Raw genomic sequence first — 17,929 nt, forward strand, 5'->3', positions numbered from 1 at the left:
AACACAAAGAGACGACAATGTGAGCTGTCTGCCACAGAACGCTTTCTTTTTACAACACCGCAATCTAGTGCAGCAATCCAAACAAGATAAGTGGCACTACCTTCAGACGAATGCATGTTGTGAAGGAATGCTGGTTCCCTAGGTGATATGTTGACTTTTTTAGCACCATCAGAGCATGCCAGTAGAGACCTGTGAAATAAATGCTTGCTTCTGAGTGGAGAGCTAATTATCACATACAATGAAGGGGCTGTGGTGGCGTATTTGTTTGTGTGGTATTTGCATTTTAGCTGAAGATGTTTATCCAAGTTCAGACTTTAAAGGTTGCAAAAGGGCAAAAATGCAGGGTTGCTTTTGTGTGTGTGTGACTCATTTTTCTTGCCTTCACGTTTTTGCGGCTGGTCGACTGCAGACAAGATTAACTTTCCAGAGACTTCACTGGACTCTTTTGTCCTCTCATTTTATTTAATGTCACATTACATATGTGCAGTTACAAAATTACTCATGGTGGTAAGGCAAGGCAGAGAGACACGAAAGATTCATGCTTTAACTGTAGTGTCCTTACTGACATAGCAACAATTAGACAAATATTAAACACATCAATCCTCAAGAAAATTAAGAGGCATACATCCTCTGAGATGCAAAGTAAGAGAGTATAGATGTCACCAAGGAGATCAGTTGGTCAAACTGAAATAATTAGCCCAAACATTGCTGTACAGGTTTCTGTGCAATGTGAAATATTGACACAACAGTGTCATACAGGAACATCATAAAAAAATTGCACCAAAGACAATTTGGCGCAGAACAGTTTGACATCTTGGGAAATGTGCCTATGCACTTGATTGAGCTAAGAACAAAGAATCGAAAAAGGATGTAATGGCTGGCCTGCTTCTGTTAAAAAGTCATTAAGTCGGCCATCCAGCACATCTAAAGCTTACTGGTCACCTCGTTAGTTTAGCTTTCAACTAGGAAACGGGCTTTTGGACTGCATTTCTGCTTTCTCACAGTTATGTGAACTCTTCACTAATTGGTTTTCTGCTTACTTTTGAAAATCATGTGCATACGTTTTAGCTGTGGCATGAGTTCACAGAGAGAGAGGTATAAATGAACAGTAATTTGACAGATTGTCTTCTTTTCGCTTCGTTTTTGTAAGGGTTAAGCAAATGAGATAAAATGTGTAAGTGAGCCTTTGGAAGCTAGCTCTCTCCCGTTTCCAGTCTTTATGTTGAGCTAAGCTATCCAGTTGCTGGCTGTTGCATCATATTAAGCTTACTAACAGGAGGCTGGTATTAGTCTTCTCAACGCAAATAATTGTGTTAACCAGATGTAGAGTAAATCACATGAAGATGTCTTTGTGTATCAAACCAGGCCATTCGGTGCTTCCTCCACTCTCCTCCCTCTCAGAGCAGGATTGAGAACATTTCGGACTGACCGAGACACTCTCAGCAGGAGTTCCTTCAGTCCTGCCCTGTACTCTTTTCGGATCAGGCAGTAGAGCACTGGGTTGAGACAGCTGTTTGCATGAGCTAAACACACAGTCAGGGGGAAGGCATAGGCCTGGACGTTGTAGAAGGCTTTACTGAAGGGCACCAAGTCAAATTTGATCAGCACCCCCCACAGAGTGAGAGCCTGGTTAGGCAGCCAGCAGCTGAAGAAGGACAAAACTACAATGGTGACGGAGCGGGTGACTTTGGAGCGGCGGCGGTGGCGTCCTCTTTCACACTCTGACCTTTCTGGGACAGTCCCACTCTCCATGCTGCCTACGATTCTGCGGCTCAGGATGAACCTCAGGAGAAGGAGGTAGCAGACAGAGATCACGATCAAGGGAATTACAAATCCAAGGAGGACTTTTTGTGTTTGATAGAGTCCAAGCAGGACTTGAGGATCCCAGTGACCTGAGTCAGAGTCAGAGAAGCGCATTAAGCACAGCTCGTCATCTGTAGACACCTGTAACACAAAAACAACATAACAAGTTTAACAGCCGATTACATTTGTGATTTCAGTCATTAACGTTACCAGTATAATGCATCAAAAAGGCCTAACTGCACCATCTACGCTGTAAAAATGTAAGGGAACATAAAAACAAAACATTGGAACTTAAATATACATCAACAGTCCTATTGCCAACAGTAAAAGTTAGTACGGCTGCAATTTAATCCGGTCTAAGTGTAAATTCAACAAACCTGGACTGTGGTAGAGTAGAGAGCATGAGGCAGTGTAACCACCAGTGACACCATCCAAATAATTAAACTGGCCCATCTGGCACGAGCATTAGCGACCCTATGGCTGCTCATCTTCATAGAGGTAAGCAAAGTGTGGTATCGGGTCACACTCATGGTGGTGAGGAAGAAGACACTGGCGTACATGTTCATTGTCGTGACCGAGCTCACGATCTTGCACATGACCCGGCCAAAGGGCCAGCGGAAGTCCAGTAACGTGTCTATGGCCCAGAAGGGCAAGGTGAGGACGAACTGGAGGTCTGTCAGTGCCAGGCTCATCACGAAACAGTCGATAGAAGAGTGGTGTTGGCCCCAGCGGCGGGAGTGGAGCAGGAACAGAGCCAGGAGGTTACCCACAAGCCCCAGGACACACACCACCAGGTACACCAAGGCGATGACAACTCGTACCTGTCAAACACATAGAATAGTTTTTATTTTGGCATTTCTGACCTTAATGGCCACAAAGTGCACATGAGGAAATTACAAAATACATCATCCTTAGCACTTTCTTTCAAAACCAAGGCAAACAAAAAAGTACACTTAATTGAATATACTGCTTCCATATACAGTGGGGCAAAAAAGTATTTAGTCAGCCACCAATTGTGCAAGTTCTCCCATTTAAAAAGATGAGAGAGGCCTGTAATTTTTATCATAGGTATACCTCAACTATGAGAGACAAAATGAGCAAAAAAAATCCAGAAAATCACATCGTAGGATTTTTAAAGAATTAATTTTCTAAAATAAGTATTTGGTCAATAACAAAAGTTCATCTCAATACTTTGTTATATACCCTTTGTTGGCAATGACAGAGGTCAAACATTTTCTGTAAGTCTTCACAAGGTTTTCACACACTGTTGCTGGTATTTTGGCCCATTCCTCCATGCAGATCTCCTCTAAAGCAGTGATGTTTTGGGGCTGTCGCTGGGCAACACGGACTTTCAACTCCCTCCAAAGATTTTCTATGGGGTTGAGATCTGGAGACTGGCTAGGCCACTCCAGGATCTTGAAATGCTTCTTACGAAGCCACTCCTTCGTTGCCCTGGCGGTGTGTTTGGGATGATTGTCATGCTGAAAGACCCAGCCACGCTTCATCTTCAGTGCCCTTGCTGATGGAAGGAGGTTTTCACTCAAAATCTCACGATACATGGCCCCACTCATTCTTTCCTTTACACGGATCAGTCGTCCTGGTCCCTTTGCAGAAAAACAGCCCCAAAGCATGATGTTTCCACCCCCATGCTTCACAGTAGGTATGGTGTTCTTTGGATGCAACTCTGCATTCTTTCTCCTCCAAACACGACGAGTTGAATTTTTACCAAAAAGTTCTATTTTGGTTTCATCTGACCATATGACATTCTCCCAATCCTCTTCTGGATCATCCAAATGCCCTCTAGCAAACTTCAGACGGGCCTGGACATGTACTGGCTTAAGCAGGGGGACACGTCTGGAACTCCGGATGTTTAATCAGCCTCTTCTTATTGTAATGAGGCCAGACCCACAGGCTCCTCACAGAGTGTACGTGTTGACGTTTTACAAACTTAAAAGGTTGGGTGAAAGCCACACTATGCCTGGCGGCATAGTGTGTTACTGATGGTAGCCTCTGTTACTTTGGTCCCAGCTCTCTGCAGGTCATTCACTAGGTCCCCCCGTGTGGTTCTGGGATTTTTGCTCATCGTTCTTGTGATCATTTTGACCCCACGGGGTGAGATCTTGCGTGGAGCCCCAGATCGAGGGAGATTAGCAGTGGTCTTGTATGTCTTCCATTTTCTAATAATTGCTCCCACAGTTGATTTCTTCACACCAAGCTGCTTACCTATTGCAGATTCAGTTTTCCCAGCCTGGTGCAGGTCTACAATTTTGTCTCTGGTCTCCTTTGACAGCTCTTTGGCCTTGGCCATAGTGGAGTTTGGAGTATGACTGTTTGAGGTTGTGGACAGGTGTCTTTTATACTGATAATGAGTTAAAAAAGGTGCCATTAACAGAGGAGCCTCTTAAAGAAGAAGTTACAGGTCTGTGAGAGCCAGAAATCTTGCTTGTTTGTAGGTGACCAAATACTTATTTTACCGAGGAATTTACCAATTAATTCATTAAAAATCCTACGATGTGATTTCCTGGATTTTTTTTCTCATTTTGTCTCTCATAGTTGAGGTATACCTATGATAAAAATTACAGGCCTCTCTCATCTTTTTAAATGGGAGAACTTGCACAATTGGTGGCTGACTAAATACTTTTTTGCCCCACTGTACATGATAAATGTAATGTTATGCTATTTTTAAGGTACTGTTAGTGCTACTAAAGATATGATGAAATAATATTTAAAAACACCATTAGGATGCACTTACATACATTGAAGTAGCTACACATTTAACTAAAAAATGAATTAACTTTTTAAGAACAAGTATATTTCAATAAATGTTTCAGATAACTTTTAAAAAATGTTGAATATATTCATAATGCAATCAAAATATGAATACAATGCATCAATACTAGAATTGATTTTTAAGAAGTTTTAAAAAGTTGTAAAAATAGTACAGTCAGGTAAGTTTACAAATAATTAAACTTTAGTGTATCTATAGCAACCAAGCTTCCAATAGACGGTGTTGCTAAGATGCTAAACTTGGCTCCTTGCTGTGACACTTTCCAGAGAAGAGTAGGTCCTAAAGTCAAAGTTTTAAGATGTTTAATAAAGACGATAAACAAACAATAACTAATGCAGGACCATCCTTGGTCAACAGATAATATCCGAGCCAAATCATGCTCCTCAACAACAAACCACATCATACAATAGGTGCAGTAAATAAATAACATTAAACACATCCGGTTAAATGATCATTTGGTTCCTATCTTTAGTAGCACACATACTTAACCTGGGTTTTTCTGAGGTGATTAATGCAGAATAAAATTATAGATATATATTTTTTCATCTGTATTTATAAGAAATCCTGAGCTTGACCTACTGCCAGGTTTGCGCTGTCTGCGTGCAGGTCCAGGGAGGACTCCTTGGAGAGGATGTGGAGCCAGCAGTTCAACGACAGGTTAAAAACTGCGAGATTAGAGGCTGCTCCCGCTGGGCTCACAAGTTTGGAGATCTCGATCTCGTTCTCTGCTCCGCACAGAGCGGCCAGCGCTCCGGAGGAGCTGCTGTTGCTCTGCATGCTTCTGCAGAAGAGACAGCTTTTCTGTAGTGGTGGCAGTGTTGTCCTCCTCTTTCCGGCTAACTTCCACAGTGTTGGTGCGCAGGTGGATGCATAAATCCCCTTTGTCATGTAGTTAGTCAAGCCTCAGAATTGCATGATTTATCCACGTGATTTATTAACTTACTCGCATTTTACCAAAACATAAAAGAGAACATATGACATAGCCTACAAGCTGAGTGCAGGCTGAAGTGTTCCGTTATGCAGCCACATCTTTTGTCAGTGAAGCTGACAGCATCCTGACGCTTTTATACTCTGATGCGCCACGGCGCACTGCATGAGGGCGCATTATACAGTTTAACAAATTATATGATTAGTCGACACTGGGTAGCCTACAAATTAAACTCCACTAACTAACTATACAACTGGCTTTAAAACCTGTTAACTGATCTGTTTCCGTTAAAATATACATTTACGGGTTTTTTTCATGATGATTTTCTGAAGAAAACACTTAAGTAGTCAGATTCATTAACAAACAAATTTTCCTAAGGTGAATGGATATTTTGTTGCTTAATTATAGCAGTGACTTCTTTGTGTGAGTATTTGCATGCTACTATATGCTTGATATGTATTGTTGATCTTTTTTCCCATTTTGAATGGCCTTGGGAAGGGAAATTACACAGGATGCTATTTTTTAGAAAGGTGTACAAGAGATGTTTAATGATTGATGATATTTAAGATTTTAAACAGTATTCAGTCTTTGTGAGGGTGCCAGCAAAAGAGTATTTACACCCCGCTTTTGTAAGCTGTTTGTAAGAGTGTACATTTTTCAAGCAGCATAAATCTTTCCCTTGCATTTCAATATCTATGTTCATTGACTTAAAGTTCATTCAAGACAGTTGGAAGATATTTATGCTCATTCACATTTATTTGTCTGGCTCCACAAGCAATTAGGAGTAACTTAAAGGAAAAACAATAATTAGTTGACAGTTTCTTTACACTGAGATGGATGTGTGAAAGAGAACATGGTCAGTGTGAAAATCACTAGCCAGCATGGATTATGTAATATTCTAATCAGGATAAAGAGTTACATTATTCGTTTTAACCACGGCAGAGAAATACTGATAAAAGCTTTTGTGCTTTTTTGTAATCATTTTTAATTAGAAACCACATTTACAATCACTTAGAGCCTTACCTTCATTTTTTCTTTTTAGTTCTCGGCTGACTAGGGACATTTTAACATTTGAGTAAATTCAGAAATAGTGAATTAGGCTTAATCTCTAAGTAGGTCCCCCTGCAATGCTGAAAGTATTAAATATAGCTTCTGTATAATATATACAGTATATATATATAAAATCCTCTGAATGTTTTTCATCATTTGGGCTGCGATAATAACATAATTTTTATGTTTCTGGCTTCTTTGCATGCATGTCTGTGGAACCTTAAATGTACAACATCTAAACAAAATGATCGTTCCCCTCCAAAGGCTTGATTCCCCTTCAGGTAGAAGCATCACTGCTCTACTCCGACATTCGTATGTTCACAGTCTCTACTTCCGTCTGTGCCTCTTTATCACTTTAAGCAGTCTCATTAATAATTCATATATGGAGTCAAAAGTTTGGGTGTGCTGAAAACCTACAAACTAGCTACAGCTGCTTACACAACAACTGTTATAACGTCAAATGTAAAAATTCTGCAAAAGATCCATGTTGTTAAAAGGTGAAGAGGGAGAGGGACAAATTATGTTCTTTCTATTTAGCTAGATCAGTAAGTCATAAAATGTGCTTAATTTATGATACTATCAGATGTTTTACTTAACATTTATCTTAGAACTGAAATTGGGGTTTGTACTTCTGTGGTTACTTTTCTTCTTGCTTTTCACAGCAACGTTAGCCAGGCTGCTACATTAGCCATGTTGCTCAAGGAGTGGCCAATTTGTAGGAGGTACTGTAGGAGAACTGTGAAGTGGGTGGCTTTCGCCCAACCTTTTAAGTTTGTAAAACGTCAACACGTACACTCTGTGAGGAGCCTGTGGGTCTGGCCTCATTACAATAAGTAGAGGCTGATTAAACATCCGGAGTTCATAAGTCCAGATGGGACCCTTTTTTGGCCCATATTTAGCTGGGAAAGAATCACTTTAGTTGCGTTGTTTGAGGCAAATTTTGTGGTAGATGTACAGCTGAGATCCTACACAGGTGACCCTGTAAACTACACACCACTGTTTGTCTAAATTGTGATGTTTTGGACAGAAACTGAGATGAGGAATAAAACCATGGGTGTTCTGGACAGGGCAGAGAACATTGTGTAAGGCACAAGAATAACCAGTGATGTGTTTGCTTATCTTATCATTTTTTTTCACATATTCCCCCATTATTTTTGGGATGCAAATCTCTTCCAAATTGGACATATGGCATTACTCAAAAAAACAAATCCCTTTTGGCGCTCGAAAAAAGTATTTCAGTAAACTTTTAATTCTCTTGTGCTTTGTCAGCATTGCACTGAACCATACAAAATGCAAATCATTCTGATAAACCATTTCAACATATACATTTAAAGTAAATATTCAAATACATTAGTAGTAGTAGTATTAGTATTAGTAGTATTAGTAGTAGTAGTAGTAGTAGTAGTAGTAGTAGTAGTAGTAGTAGTAGTAGTAGTAGTAGTAGCAGTAGTAGTCGTACAAAATGTAGTTGTTTAAAATGTCATACATTTTGCAGTATAATGTATATAATACATGCTCCGCTAGGCTCCATTTTCCAAAGCAAAATGAAGAATTAGAAATGTTTAGATGACCTCCTTGCAGACCTCAGTCTGAGTGAGATGGTGAATTTCAGTTCCATCTTTTAACTAGCTAGTTGTGTTTTGGAGCAGATGGCAAGTCATTCAGTCTCTGCAGAAGGAAAAGGATGATGCAAATGTTTCAGACTGCTCATCTGGACGCTGTGCATGCAAGCAAGTCTGCATTTTTATAGTTATGTCTTTCCCCCTGGGGGTCCCGTGTAGATCAGGGATTTTCCCCATGCTTGTGATCCTGGGGGGCTGTGTTCAGCGTCAGAGTTTCTCCATCATCCTGTACAGGGCTTCAACGGCTCTGGAGATGAAAAAGGGAGAAAAAGGAGGGACTCCCCGCCCTTCATCCACTGACTGCAGGTTGCGGGACGGCACTGATGGGCAGAGACGTGGCAGAGAGGAGTTAGTGTTTTTATGTGTGTTTTAGAGAAAGTGAGAGTACTGTATGTCTACACACCTTTGGTTTGTGTGTACTCTCCTTTGCTGGGTTGACTGTAGGGGTCTGGCTGAAGATTTGAAGAAATGAGAAGGGAGAAGGAGAGGAGCAAAACCTGGACATAAAGCAAGAGAGCAGGACAAAAACAGAAGACAGAGGGAAATTGCAGGAAGCAAAGGGAGAATAAAATTGATGTATTAGGTATAACATTGTCTAAAAATAAGAATACAGTAATATATATTTAGTTGTATCTAACTGTTTAGTTGTTGCACATGATGCTGTTTGAGAAAATTGACAGTGGTGTAAACCAATGTAATGTTGTGTAATATATCTCACCAGGATGCAGGTCCCTCTGTGTGTTCGGCTAGAGCCGTTAGGAATGAGAGCCTGCAGGCGGCTGAGCTGCTCCAGCAGATCACTGCAATGCAAATACAGACAGGAAGAAGATGAAGACATTGTACGACTTTCACAGGGCCCACACTTTTCTTTTGAAAAATTGTCATATTTTTTTTAATTGTCCGGGAACACTGGCAACTTTTAAAAAGCTGATAGCAGAGCATAGTGTGGCAGAAAAATGCGGGTACACTGCCTCCTACCACGTTTTATTTCAACCCAGCACTCTGCCAGCTTCAAAGAGAAAGCAGCATAATGAGTTGGCCGGACAGAGAGAAAGCAAAGTCAGAGAACACTGTGTGAGTTTTCAATGTGTAATTGGATGGGCTTTGCATTCTGGCAAATTTGCACTTAGTCTCAGTCCTGTTTTTAAAGAAGTTGATGTTTTCTTAAGCAGATTGGCAGGTTATGGAGAGCAAGGGGCCGGGGACAAAACAGAGATCAATGAAACTCTGAAAGAGGCACTCCAAAACAAAAACAAAGGCAGAAAAGATTCATATAAATGTAATCAGTAGCTTCCAAGACATATGGGCAAAAACATGGAATGTTTTTATGTGCTGTGTTCAGGATAATGCCCATTACAGAGGAATTGGATTTTTTTGATGGAGGGAAGCAGGGCTGCAGTTGGCTCTATAGGTGAACTCTTGGTTATCTGAACCCCTCCCTACCAGTGACAGTCTAATCACAGGTGAGCCTCTACCTGGACGGCTGTGAAAATAATTTTGTCTCACCACAACATGTGATCTTGAACAGCTATTGTTATTTTCATTCTGAAATTGCTGTTTGTTTTGCCTGTGGCATTCAGTTACGGTCTTTAAGCACTATATTATGTATGTAACCATGAAAGACATATACTGTAAGATCCCATTTTACTGTCTCTTCATTAAAACAAATCAGCTGGAAATGTATTTTAAAAAAAAAGTCAATTAATCAGGGCATCTGATTACGCCTGCAAGGGGGAGTTTATCATTTCAGATGGTAGAATATTTGTTAATGCCAATCAAAGAAGACAAGCAGCTAATGGTTCAAGCCTCTCAAATGTGATCATTTGCTGATTTATTTAGCTTCTAATTCACTGTAGATTAAATGTATTTGGACTGTTGGTCAGACAAAAAAAATGTATGTGAAGATATCGCCTTGTTTCTGGGAAATGTATGTTCCCATCATTACACATTTTCATGAAAAATAAACGTGATAATGAAAGTAATTATGAGTTGCAGCCCCTTTTGGCAGATTTGAGGACTCACCTGTTGGTCTCCTCCAACTGCTGGATCTTTCTCTGCAGCTTGAGGTTGTGAGCACTACATGCGGACATCCTACAGTAATAGACAGAAGAGAAATATTATTATAGATATCATTAGGTAAAGAAGATACATATAATATTTTGTTATGACTTTGGATTGCCTCCACTATGTTTGTGAAATGCCAATATCCGTCTGCTGAGCATTATCTCGCACCTCATTCTGTCATCCAGTGAACACCCTCCTTGTTCTTCTTCTGCTGTTTGCTCTTGCTTTTACGCTCTATTATGGCGTTATCTAAACTGAACCACGACTGATAATGATGCCATGTTTTTAGCTCTGCGTGCTTCATTTCCAGCAAATGCTGACTCTGCTCATTGGGAGTGACAATCTCCTCATGAAAATGTTTACGTCCAGCAATAACAGAGCTCACTCTTAAATGAGTGTTGGTGGCACTCTATCAGATATTTAAAGCTCCTATTAAATAAAGGATAAAGGATTTTAAAAAGTTACATCCACAAGGTATGTTTGGCCACTTTAAGGGCTTGCTGTCAGTGCAAATATGCATTTGTTTTTGACCAAAGGTAGAAACATACAAACTGTTCTCAGACTTTCAATGTAATTATACATAAATGTTTATTGACTCAGGGTAACCCGACGGTGCTGACATGAGTCGCTGTTGTGTGAAACCTTGTTTTTGTGTAGGTGTGATGGGAAGGCCTATGTGGGGGCGGAAGACAGGATTAACACATGTAGTGACATTTTAACCAATGTAGAGAGGCTGGCTGTGTGACAAGATTTGATTTTCACTGCCAGGTGGTAGAAGAGGAGGAGGAGGAGGAGGAGGAGGAGGAGGAGGAGGAGGAGGAGGAGGAGGAAGAGGAGGAAGAGGAAGAGGAGGAAGAGGAGGAAGAAGAGGTCTATCTTGGCAAAACCTCCGGCACCTCTGTTGCGGGGATGTTGCATCCAAGCAGCATCCTCAACTTCACCCCCACGGCTGCCACACAGAGCGGTTCAGCTGCTCTTTTGTGCTGCTGGTGGTTATACTGGTGAGTTGTTTTCTGTCCAAGTGACCCCAGATCAGACAAAGAAAGCTCACAGCTGCACTGTGTATATTAATTGTTGTGATTGTGCTGGAAAACCATCAAATTATGAGATTTTTCTTTTCACTCATTATACTCTCACACTTCTTTTATTCAGCATCTGATATGATACATGTGCGATTGTTTATTTTGGAAACACGAGCACTTTAGTTATAGGAAGAAGCTTTTATTCATTTACATTTGTTTTGTTGTCTGCAATAAATATCTGTGGATGGTTTTGCTTTTGGCAACATAAATCTGTTATTTCATTGGGATTTTGGTGCTTAATTCCCCAGTTATTAATCTGAGAAAAGCTTTGTTAACCATTTTCTCTTGAAGACGTTTTGTTTCTGTAATGATCTGAGTCTCCCAGATTTGTTCAGCCATCACAGCTACTGCCATTTGTCTTTTTTATTTATTTATTCCAAACCAGCACATTCTGTTGTTTTGAGTTTCCCCCGCGAGTCTGAGAAGCTTTTCATGGAAATGCTCCAATCCAATCCATGCAGCACTTTGGTTATGTTGTTTAAGTGAAAAACCAGGCTCATTATAGAGTGCTTCAGAGCACAACAAATGATAACAGATCAAAGTTTAATTTTCTAGGCCAATGTATTCTGAGAAAACAAGTGAGGTTGCTTTAGTGCGGCCGGATCCTACCTTCCCTCCAGACTATCAACATATTCCCTCTTCTTCTTCCGACTCTCTTGAGCTGAGCGCTTGTTGCGGATTTTCCGACGGATTTTCTTCAAAACCCTCTCTTCAAACTTGACAAGGTGATGAAAGACATGGGAAGGATAGGGACAAGAGAGAATACAGACAAAATAGTGAAAGGAAACTGGGTTAGCAGGGAGAAACTGGCAGAGGTTGTGAAACGGATACAATTTTAGATTTTGAGTCATGCATGTGTGTGCCAGAAACAGAGGAGGCACTGAATGTGTAAAGATTTCTGCCCTACATATGTTTCTTGCACATGTACCTTGGACAGGGGCAGTTTGCTGGGTAAGTTCACCCCTTCTCTAGCCAGAAGCTTCTTCTCATCCTCATTTAGTATAAGCTCCTGCAGGCAATGCTGGGGAAATCGCTGCGCCTGTGAACCAGATTGACAGAATACAGCACTTAATGTGACCCTCTGGGAAGGTTACCTAGACAAGGCACTGGAACCGTTCAGTTAGTTATTATTTCTTTCTTATTAAGAACATTGAGACATTCTATTCAATGTTCCCATTGGTTAGAAAGTTTTCAAAAAGTAATTATTTCATAGAAATATTCAACTCTTTTTAATTACATGATGAAAATCTTGGGCTGGCACATCAAAACCTGAAGCTATAACTGAATTTACTTAAATTATGTTTCGCTGTTGTAGTTTATTATAGGCTTGCTGAAAACAGTGTTGTTGTGACAGTAAGGAAATTGCATGTACAATACTTCCTATTTTACAATTAGTTGTGTAAGGAAATGTGTAAATTCTTCTGATAGGATAAATGTATTATTCCCCAAAAAGCCAATATACATTTGAAGGGTTACATTGGTTGTAACAATGTACCAGAAACAAGCCTACTGAAGTTTCATGTTGTGTGTTACATGGCTTTTTGTGTATGTAAATGGTCTGCAAAGGCTTAAATCCCAAAGTTTCTCTCCCACACTGCCTTAAGCGCCTCCCTTGGACCCATTTGATTACTTCAGTAACATAGTGACATCATACGTAACACTTTTATTGGCTTTGACCACATTGTGGAAAAATGTCACAGTAGAAGCAAAATATACAAATATGAACCTGGAAATTAGTATAATAGGGCCCCTTTAAATATATTAATAAAGCGTATTTGCCCTGGTGGGCCCATTGCTTACTTTCTGTCCTGGGCTAGAGAGCAGCAGGTCTTTCACTGTGAGAGCCTGACTGCAAGTTTGGCTCTCACTGAGGTAGTGTGCAATGCCAAACTGCTCTTGAAGGTCATCGGACTCCCAGCCTGCAGATTGAAACAATAAAACAGCAGGTGATCACAAAATTGCCCCATGTGAATCAAACAAAGCACAACATTTTTAGGTTTTTGCCTTTATCTTGAATGATAACTATTTGACTGCTGCAGTCTACTGTTCTTTGCAAAAACAAGTGTCTGTAGCTAATGTGGTTTATTCAGTAAGTTTTCAAAGTATATTAGCATTGAAGTTTCAATATTCAGCATTGTGAAAGGGGACTATTATTAAAAAACTGTTCTCAAAAGAGAAACTCCTTAAGTGATGAATCACACCTTTTCTTTCTACATTCCTGCCTACTGCAATAACAATAATTCCCCTCTGGCTGGCAGACAACTCACTGCTCCGTAGCCTCTCTTGTGAACTGGACTTAACATGCACACCTTCACACTCAACATTGTACATTTACATTATACTGATTAATATTCCATTTCATTGCCTTATTTGTATTTTGTATATTTCTCATTTTTATTTTTTAGTTCTAATTATTTTTTATTTGTTTTGCTTCTTTTTGTATTTCGCTGCTGCAACGACAAAACATTCCAATTTGGGATAAATAAAGTATTTCTGATTCTGATTCTGATTCTGACCTTTTATCCTTTACAAGTCTACAAAAAGGACCAAATGAATGTCCAATTATCGCTTGCTTATTTTTTTTATTAGCTCTCATTGGTCCTTCATAGAAACACAAATGGATTTATACCTTTCTGTTCAATGCCCTGATTCACGTTGTTGTTTATCCTAACATGACATTTAAACTCACTTTTGAAACAGTCTATTCGTTTCACGGGTCACACAGACAATTTTAAATATTAAATACCAGTATTCATTAAAAAAAATCCTTTTATCTGATCTTTTCTTACCAAGATCAATGGAAACATCTGAGTTTTTTTCATTTGGTGATGGCTGGTTATTTGGAAGAGCATGCTGAGGGAACAATGGCATGTCGAAGGCTGGGAAATCTGTGCAGAAGCGCACGGGAAGGCCCTCTCTAGGCTCTGTCAAGGCGTCCTCATTGATGCCACTGTCAATGGTGCAGGGTGACCAAAGGGGGGACGCTGGAGCCGAGGAGGTGTCGCTCCCACCCAGCAGGGCATCCAGGAAGTCATCAGCAGAACTTCCCTCAGGCCTCTGGGTCTAAGAAGGAGAAAGGTATGTAAGCTTGATCCCATAACAACGACACTACTGGATAGCTTCTTTCATCAGATAAGTATATTTACACAGACGAGCATAGACACAACGTAAACAAACCAGCTAGTTTTGTCCTTGAAAGCATTTGCCTGTGACTCTCCTGTCAGCCTCAGTTTCAACCATACAGGGATACATAATGAAACTGAATGAGCTCCCCAGATAACAAAGCTCAATAACACTCTGCCCTTATGGAGAATACAGATCATGTTCATATTTTCATAATGAGATTTGGGCTGTGATAATGCTTTCTTCTGAATGGTTTCCTCAGGAAGCAGCAAGATGACCACCATACTCACTTCATTAATTGCCATAGTCCATGGTTGGTTGCTGTGACAACCGGTGGTTTCCTCCGTGTTCCTGAGCAGCAGGTCAAAGAGGTCCATCCCACTGTACACCTGAATCAAATAAAGCCTCTGAGCAATGTTCATTGGTTTCTCTGAGGAAAAGCTGTATTGCCAGCTTGTGTGCTCTTACTGCTTACTTTCAAATAATTAATATCTTCAGCTGTAGTATGGCTAACTCAAGACTTCTTACATTAATATGAATTCAAAATAAATGTAAGGGATGATTCAACCTCTGAATTATAAATACATCATTTACTCTTTCTTGTTGTGCTATTTATACATCTAGATATCTGGTGTTTGGTTGCCAAGTGTTGGAGATATTGACCTTAAAAATGTCGGCCTCCTCTCAAATATAATGAAAGTAGATGGCACTAGACTTATAGTATTCAAAGTGATAAAAAATACTTCTGCCAAACATTCAACAACAATGTCTTTTTCCAGAAATGTGATATGCTCATGAAAGCAATTTTATTCAGGAACTATTTTCTTGGTACTGCAATGCCGTGCAGAAGAAGCGATCATCTTCTCATGGGCAAGAGGCTCCTGTTTACTCAACTGCTGAGTGTATTGCCTTTGAAAGAAAATAGTTCCTACAGGAAACTGCTCCCAACAAGGCCTGTGTTTTACCTTGATTAACCCTGTGATGATTTCTGGAAAGACAATTTGCTGATGAGTTTTTTAAATTAATATGTTGGTTCTTTGAGCACCATATACCAAGCGCCATTTACTTCAATGATAAACAAAAATATCTATCTGCCAATATCTCAGCAAACCACACCTAAACCATCCTAACCGTATAAATATTACTAGATAAGAGGTAGATAGATATTTTTGGTAGAACTGTCCTTTATAAACCCACTCAGACTAAAATATTGTCTTACACACAAACCATAGCTGCACCCATTGTTCCAATTAAATTGTCTCACCTTGTCTGTACTCTGCGTCATAATTCCAACATTAAAGCAGCAGCGGATGAAATGAACGAGAAACTATCCAGCAGGAATGAAAACACACAACCAGATCAACGCGTTTCTCTCTGTGGTTTTGACGTCTGGTAAGAGTGTCTTTAGCAAGGGGCAAAGTCAAAAGGTCTTATCCCACAACTGTATTCCACAGACCCAGCCGATCACTGTCCAATCAGCTAGCAGTCAACTGAGAGAGCCAATTGCCAAAAAAGGAAGACTGGCTGACAGATTCATTACTCACAGTTGCTCACAGGTAGCTGATAGAGTGACCTTTGATGTCATCATGATAAGGGTTTGATTCGCCATGTGGTTTCATATTCATTTGTTGTTTGGCAGGGTATTTTCTTTGGAGATAATCTCTTTTATTGGCTTCAATGGCAGAAGATGGAGGGAGTCACACTTTAAACCTCATCTGTCACTGTCAGAAGAAAAACCAGGTTTATTGGATTTAACGTTGTTGTTTGTATACCCTGGCTTGTGATATAGCTGCAGTGTGAGGTTGAAATGCGTGGTTTTTAAATGATTTCATATGGTTACATTGTCATTAATTTAGGTTGCCAATGAACGCCGCCTTGTTGTAAAATGACTAAAGCAATACAAATAAGGAAAGATGTCCTTCCACGCTTGTTACTGAGTCTGCCAAACTTTTACTGAATTACATTTCATACATTACGTTCATTTGGTTTTCTATAAATCTTCAAAGTTTTTTTGATATATTTATAAAAGAGCACTGTGCAGTTCCATCTATTAAGATTGAACAATGATCACTTATTATTGTTTTTTTAAGGCAGAATGACTTCACCGTGCCTCACATTTTCTTATCTTTATTGCCATAATCAGGAGCATTTACTTTGTGCTTTTAAAAAAAATACTCAACATAAAGTGCAGAAATTACATAATATCTTATCCAAGCAGTAACACAAGAGGAACATGCGCACACATGAATAACCATTATCATACTGGGGGAAAATATCTTAAAATGGCAGAACTATTATAGCCTGTAATCTTGGGCACAGAAAAAGTATAGTCAATGGTTTGTTGTCTTGTTTTAAAAACGAATCACAGTCCTTCCATCACTCTTACGACTGTGTTGTGTCGTAACACAAAATAAATAAATACGAAAATTAATTTTATTAAATAATAATTTATTGTTAAAAGGAATTATCTGAAGTAAACAGTCAGCATATATTTTCATTCGATTTTTCTTTTCTTTTCTTTTCTTGTCCACCAGTATTCCGTTTAAACGTTTCAGAGGAAGGAGAAACATCATTTTTGGAAGCCAATATAGGACATGCCACAATAAAACAAAAACCAGGTCAGATTCAAGCCTGGTTTTGTACTGTAACCCCAGTCGTTTTTTGCATAAACTGTAAAGATGAAGATACATATTTATTTTTTTATCTTTTCTGATGTTAATGTTTTAGTGTATTATGTTGATGAATCAAACTCTCTGAAGCAGCTCTGAAGGGATTTCAACACTTTGTGGTGACAGCTCACAGTTTTTGGGAAACAAAAATACAATTTTAGAATCTCTGTACTGTAAAAAAAACAACAACTCATATATATGTTTTTAATATATCAGGGAAAGTTTCAAAGTAAGCAAATTGAATTTGCTTAGAGCCTGTGCATTATGGTTTCATGAGAGTAAAAGCCGGATGGATCCAAAACAAAAATAATTCCTTTGTGATCTTCCTCAGTATTTTTAGCCTTTACCTTATGTGTTTTTGTTGCATTATATCCACTTATCTATGGCAGATAGTAAGTATACAGTACTGTAATAAGCATAATTGCATGGCAGCAGAGCTCTGCTATCTTTATTGTTGTTCTATCTTGGGTTATAGAGTTTCAAAGTACATGCTGATATTATCTTGGAAGCACATCTCTGGATATCAGTAATAGGTTATAGCTCAGTACAGATAACTGCTGTGTTATTGCAGATTGCTGATGATTTCATGCTAAAAATGTATATAATTGTAGTTTATCTGGATTCATGTAACTGATGTCAAGAAGAGTTTCATAGATATATTTATGAATTAGGGACATACAGCCACGGAAAAATAAAGGACCGCTCAAATTTTTCTTAAATCTTTATCTCTACATGTATGGCAGCCATTACAGTGTGTGTTGAAACAGATAGAAATTGCCAGTAGTTTATAGAATACAACA

At 39.4% G+C, this 17,929-nt stretch overlaps 2 protein-coding genes across 3 annotated transcripts; both read right to left on the minus strand.

The window, feature by feature from the left end:
- Positions 1-440: 440 nt before the first annotated feature.
- Positions 441-5,473, minus strand: LOC134866301 (relaxin-3 receptor 1-like). Its single transcript, XM_063886397.1, has 3 exons — positions 5,171-5,473; positions 2,181-2,624; positions 441-1,944 (listed from the first exon to the last, which is right to left on the minus strand). Exons 1-3 carry the CDS (start codon positions 5,366-5,368, stop codon positions 1,357-1,359), a joined length of 1,230 nt encoding a protein of 409 aa, XP_063742467.1. The 5' UTR covers positions 5,369-5,473; the 3' UTR covers positions 441-1,356.
- Positions 5,474-7,795: 2,322 nt separating this feature from the next.
- On the minus strand, positions 7,796-15,953 carry LOC134866188 (cyclic AMP-responsive element-binding protein 3-like protein 3-B). 2 transcript variants are annotated; one of them, XM_063886194.1, is made up of 10 exons: positions 15,725-15,953; positions 14,751-14,849; positions 14,127-14,400; positions 13,138-13,256; positions 12,266-12,376; positions 11,947-12,053; positions 10,214-10,282; positions 8,910-8,991; positions 8,595-8,688; positions 7,796-8,511 (listed from the first exon to the last, which is right to left on the minus strand). In XM_063886194.1, exons 1-10 carry the CDS (start codon positions 15,743-15,745, stop codon positions 8,399-8,401), a joined length of 1,089 nt encoding a protein of 362 aa, XP_063742264.1. In that variant the 5' UTR covers positions 15,746-15,953; the 3' UTR covers positions 7,796-8,398. The 2 variants fall into 2 exon arrangements, with proteins under 2 accessions (XP_063742264.1, XP_063742265.1); XM_063886195.1 differs by lacking the exon at positions 14,751-14,849 and having other exon boundaries at positions 15,725-15,937.
- Positions 15,954-17,929: the final 1,976 nt, after the last annotated feature.

Source organism: Eleginops maclovinus, chromosome 6 (genome assembly GCF_036324505.1).
Source record: "Eleginops maclovinus isolate JMC-PN-2008 ecotype Puerto Natales chromosome 6, JC_Emac_rtc_rv5, whole genome shotgun sequence".
In the NCBI taxonomy this organism is placed as follows: Eukaryota; Metazoa; Chordata; class Actinopteri; order Perciformes; family Eleginopidae; genus Eleginops; species Eleginops maclovinus.

Excerpts from the sequence above, each read along its gene's own strand:
- LOC134866301 (XM_063886397.1), bottom strand. The coding sequence starts at position 5,368 with ATGCAGAGCAACAGCAGCTCCTCCGGAGCGCTGGCCGCTCTGTGCGGA. Across the intron at positions 2,625-5,170 it reads CAGACAGCGCAAACCTGGCA|GTACGAGTTGTCATCGCCTT; the intron begins GTAGGTCAAGCT and ends TGTGTTTGACAG. Across the intron at positions 1,945-2,180 it reads TCTACTCTACCACAGTCCAG|GTGTCTACAGATGACGAGCT; the intron begins GTTTGTTGAATT and ends TTTGTGTTACAG.
- LOC134866188 (XM_063886194.1), bottom strand. The coding sequence starts at position 15,745 with ATGACGCAGAGTACAGACAAG. Across the intron at positions 14,850-15,724 it reads TGACGCAGAGTACAGACAAG|GTGTACAGTGGGATGGACCT; the intron begins GTGAGACAATTT and ends TATTTGATTCAG. Across the intron at positions 12,054-12,265 it reads GCAAACTGCCCCTGTCCAAG|TTTGAAGAGAGGGTTTTGAA; the intron begins GTACATGTGCAA and ends CACCTTGTCAAG.